The sequence below is a fragment of the Daucus carota genome, chromosome 4, assembly GCF_001625215.2.
Source record: "Daucus carota subsp. sativus chromosome 4, DH1 v3.0, whole genome shotgun sequence".
Lineage (NCBI taxonomy): Eukaryota > Viridiplantae > Streptophyta > Magnoliopsida > Apiales > Apiaceae > Daucus > Daucus carota.
The window spans coordinates 21708306-21713666 of NC_030384.2; the positions used below are offsets into that span (position 1 = coordinate 21708306).

The following is a 5361-nucleotide window of genomic DNA, read 5'->3' on the forward strand; positions in this document are numbered from 1 at the left end:
AATACTATTTTCATAAATTAGTAAGATGATTATTATTTCAGAGGTTTAAATATAACATTTTTCAATGGTATGCCCACGGGCATATACTAAACACTAAATTTTATAAATTTAACTTATTTTGATTGGTTCATACTTCTTAATAATGATATACTCCCTCTGGTCCTTTATATAAGGCACCTTGACTTTTTGCACATTGTTTTAGGAGCTTTGACCACATATTTAAACTTAATATTTTTAATTTTTTTTTTCTGAATAAAAATATAACATAAATATTATTATTCAGAAAAAGAAAAATTTAAAAATATTAAATTTAAATAGGTGGTCAAAGCTCCTAAAACAATGTGCAAAAAGTCAAAGTGTCTTATATAAAGGACCAGAGGGAATACCAACATGGTATACAAAAATTACACCAATCAAAATGAGTTCAATGCATAAAATTTAGTGCTAGGCGTGTGCCCATGAGCACACAGTAGACAAACCGTTAAATATAATGCATTATATACATATTGTTCTAGGCTGGCATACAAATTGCTTTAAGCTGGCAGTTATATATGGGCAGATGTGCATATCCACGATTTACATTTTACACAACTAAGTAAGATTCTTCACTGACAGCAGTAGTGGACAGTTTTTGCTGAGTAGTAGCTGTGAAACCTGCATACCAGGCAACCCTCATGAGCTGCATACCAAGGACCACCACCCACCAGCAGACCAGCCCTCGGAGAGCATGCATCATCCATCCTGGCGATCCAAGCTCAGCACCGAGCTTCAACCCTCTCATTAGCTGCAACACACGATAAGTTTCATATACAACCGGGGTGACAAGCCAAACTGGTGACTGCCAATGCCATGTAAGCATCTCTGTCAGTATTTGTACTGTTAATAGCAGAAGGTAAGGACCCAATAGAACTGCGTACGAGATGAAAGAGAGTTGAGGCTGGAGTAATCCACTTTGGGAGCAGAAGATCAAAGACAATGGAATGATGTAGCCTGCTACACTAGCGATAATATTCCAGTAACGGTAACTTAATGGCGCCTGACTGATACAAGATCGAGTTGATGTTTCTGGACGGGCACAAGAATCAGCCATGAGGAGAAACAACGATGCACCAAGATTGAATATGCAGTCTAGCCCAGTCAAGGAAAGGAGGCTGGCTATGTTGGGCCCAAGGAAAATCGAAGATATTGGTAGCCACAAGGTGGGGACTATTCCTGTGACAAGGAGAAGTAGAGGACCTAAAAGCCATAGGGGCCATCTGAGGTACTGAAGTTGTGAGGTTGACTGTTTATTTTCATCCGCAAGCTCCTCTGTGATGGGCAATGAAGCTTCAATGGTTTTGTTGGAATTCAGTTTTTGAAATATATTAGGAGTTTCCTTTAGAAATTCATCTGCAGTGCCATCAGTAAGGGCATATGTGACAGGTGAAGGTTCCCAAGGAGAAGATTTCGTGCAGCAAACAGTCCTTCGGAGGAATGTGAATCTATGGTCAAAGGTTTTCCGCAAGTTCAATTTCCTACAACTGGTTTGTGAGAGAGTAATCGTACACATTATAGATGGAATCTGAGATAGAGATGCCATTATTTCAGCAGGAAATGAGTCCTCACAACTTTATAGTGGCTCCTTATCTATCTCTTTCAAGATCAAAATTAAAAAAATTCAGAACAACGATAGTTGAGGATACCTGCGATTTAGAAAGAGAGTAAAGATGTCTTAATTCTTTGAGGTGGCTAATAATGATTTGTTACTTAAGTTCCTGTCACAAGTCTTAGTAGAAGTTCAAATTATTACTGTGTAATATATCAAAGATAGTAAAAGATTCATAATTCCTCAAAACAAGTGTGAGTGTTTATACAGATGAAAATAGTCAAAATTATACCATGCTTCAAAGCGGAGTGAGATCAAAACAGCATAAAATAATTAGCGTACCAAACAAACTACTTGCAATTAAGAATTCTTTTTTTTTTCACTTTTTTTGGAACACTTGTTGGTTCATCTTTGTTATGGATACATCAATACAGATTCGATGACAGAAAAGAGCCCAAAAGTTATGATGACCAGTTTTTTCTAAATACCATCTACTTATTCACATCTAATTTAAGCAGATCAATTTTCTTGGTAACCAAGATAGGCCAAGGAGCTAGTAATTATCTAGACATTGTCCCCGTAAAGAAGACATCCACTTTTTGTTTTCTTCCATAATTTTGGGGGTTTTCTTAATTCTTCTTTCTGCAAGTTTCACTTTGAGAGACAAGACCAGTTATGTACAAAATTGGTACTATAACGTATGCAGCTTAAAGATCTGTTCTTATCAAAGGGAGAAAAACATCTCAGAGAATCGAAGAACACCTAGTTTCGCATCTCATCAGAAAATCATGGCCTTGGTCTGGCAACACTTATATGATAGAGTAGATAATTATGTGTAAACAGGACAAGCAGTGACCAGTAGAAAAGGGAGCAGCAAAATTGCACATTGTGGAAGAAAGATAAGGTAGGGTATTTCCCATTTTTACAGGAACTTTTGTACCATAAACAATGGTCAGATGCCAACAACGACAATGCAACTGGAAAAATGAAGGACAGTATTGTGTTGGTATAAACCAACTAAAGGTGGTATTTACAAGTTTATAGAAAAGGGTGTTGGATAAGTAGACATAGCTACCGCTTATCAACAACACAGACAACTTGGATTTAAGTGGTGGTGACCTCAATTAAAGAAGGCTAAATATACAAATATGCAAAGTTGTGGCAATTGATTTAAGGGCAGACTCAACATGCCCACTGCAGAACTTAGTAACAATAATTACACAGGCCTCTCTCCGGCAAGAACTTGGAATCAGTTTACTGACATTTAACCAAGATCAAGATCGTAAAGCTAAACACTACCCCTTTTAGTATTTCTATTGCTGCGCAAACAAGATAGCTTTTATGTTGTCTTTAGTTGGGGTGAATGAATTTGGAAGAAATGGAATGACATTAGAACTAGGTTATAGGTAATTGTTTATAAATTTCATTCCTTCCTCCATTCCAATACTTACACCCTATACTAAAAATCATACCCCAATTTTGGAAGGAATGCTGCATTTCCTCCTATACACAATTTCTTTTCATATATCCATCATAACAATTTTTCACTCACTCATCTCTTTTCAAAACTCCCCCCCCCCCCCCCCCCCACCTCTATTATCTTAATTTTTTTTAGCTATTTCATTATATTCCATTTCATTCTCCCCACCAAACACAACATTATGTTGTGTTTGGTTGGAGAGAATGGAATGGAATGGAATGAGTAAAATTACTTGGAACTAATAGAGATAGGAGGAAGTTTTGGAATAAATGTAAGTGAGGGCAAAATTGCTATGATGAGATTTGAGAAAAAATTGGGGGTAGAAGAGAATGAAGCATTCCATCTCAAATTGAAGGTATAATCTCTAGCACATAATGTAAGAAATGGAATGGAGGAAGAAATGAAATTTGTTAACAATAACCCATAATATAGTTCATTTTTCATTCCATTCCTTCCGGAATCATTCATCCCAACCAAACACAACATTAGAGCTTTTAAGAACGTCTCCAACCAACACCAGAACTAGAAAATAGTGCATATTTTGGAGTAAGAGATACTCCAATCCAATACTATAATGGTGTAAAAGTTGAACCAAATGAATAGTGCCACACCAAATTTGGCGCTTTTCGAAATTCCAAGTCTACCGTCATGTTTGTTAACAAAACATATTATACCGACCAATGCCCATTTATATCCTATTATATCCCAACAAAACAACTACTTTTGAAAAGGTTAGACGAATATGTCTTTTTATAGACAAAAGATTCCTTTTAGCGTAATATAGTGTAAATGGGTTGAACTTGGTTTTGTGAATGGTGTAACTTTTACACTATAATACTCCCTCCGTTTCAGATTACATGTCCACTTTCTAAAAATTACATAGTTTAAGAAAAGTGGATTTTGAGAAAAAAGAGTTATATCAAGTCATTAATTGAACATAATATGTGGTATATGGTTGATCTTGGAAATATGTGATGGAGAGTTGATTTTGGAAATATAAATTTACATAGAAAGTTGAAGTGGACAAGTATTTTGAAACAATTTTTTTTTCTAAAGTGGACATGTATTTTGAAACGGAGGGAGTAGTTTTTTACACTATTTTGGTGTGATGGGTTGAAGATGGCCCAAGGGGACCATGAGCCAAGCAAATGCAGCGCTAAAGACAGTTCCCACCTACATGAAAAGATGAGCGAGCAGACTTTCACTATTGAGCTACACATACTTTTTTTCAACCTTTCTAATATTAATTGCCACCAAGTTCAGCTGACAGAATATAACTGTCTGTTTTCTAAATTTTTCATGAACTCATCCTAAAACACCTCTATAGTTAAACAGCGTTGCTGTTATACTAAAAAATCACAAAACTTTAATTCCTACATACACCCACTCACTTGTCAAATGCAAGCAATGTAGTAAAACACTCTCTAAAAGCCACTCGCAGTAGCTTCGCATTCATTAGAACCACATAAATGCATAGATTATTTTTTCCGGAAGCTTATCATGACAGACCTACAACAGAACGAATGAAAACTTCTTTTGTTCACTCAAAGAGAACATGACTAGCTATATTCTGCCCTCACCGTCATCTCAAACCCAAAATATCTAAAACAACGCCATCGCAAAATTGTCAAAAAAACTAAATAAAAAAAAATGTTCAACATAAACCCAGAACATATATCCTTCAACTCGAATATCAAACACATCAGATGGGCACACGTAAAATTAAAGAGTCTTGTTCAAAATGCAAAACTCTGAACTTTAAAACAGGAAAATCATTCTGGGCTCCAAGCTTAACTATTCATATAAACATCTACAGTCACACATATCAATATTAGCATCTCAATAAACACACACAGAGAGATGCAAATACAACAAATTTTTCTATCTTGAATATAAAATGAATCATGGCATATGTATATAGGTGGGAGGAGCATATTACCTTGTGACCCCGAATCAACTGCATAACATTTCATCAAGTTGAAATCAGAGGTGAATAGAATCTGAATGATAATTATCTCTTGATTTTTCCTAAGGGAAAAAACAAACGCTCTCTTAAAATGGGTGGGTAAGATAACCGACCCGATCTAATCCCTAACATTTTTAATTATCCTAAACTAGCGATGGTCGTAAAAATTGCGTAAAACATTATCTCCCATGGGTGAAAAAACCTTGGTTCGCTTTCATTTTTGAATAAAATCGAAATCGAAATTAAAAGTGTTCGGTTTTAAAAATTGAAAGCCACAACGGTAATAGAACTCCAGTTCGATTCAAGGTTCGGTTTTAAAATCGCAAAAAA

General features: G+C 35.7%; 1 protein-coding gene across 2 annotated transcripts; it reads right to left on the reverse strand.

The window, feature by feature from the left end:
• Positions 1-404: 404 nt before the first annotated feature.
• On the reverse strand, positions 405-5161 carry LOC108215737 (uncharacterized). 2 transcript variants are annotated; one of them, XM_017388293.2, is made up of 2 exons: positions 5005-5161; positions 405-1682 (listed from the first exon to the last, which is right to left on the reverse strand). In XM_017388293.2, exon 2 carries the CDS (start codon positions 1577-1579, stop codon positions 584-586), a length of 996 nt encoding a protein of 331 aa, XP_017243782.1. In that variant the 5' UTR covers positions 1580-1682; positions 5005-5161; the 3' UTR covers positions 405-583. The 2 variants fall into 2 exon arrangements, with proteins under 2 accessions (XP_017243782.1, XP_017243783.1); XM_017388294.2 differs by having other exon boundaries at positions 405-1632; positions 5005-5158.
• Between the last annotated feature and the right edge of the window lie 200 nt (positions 5162-5361).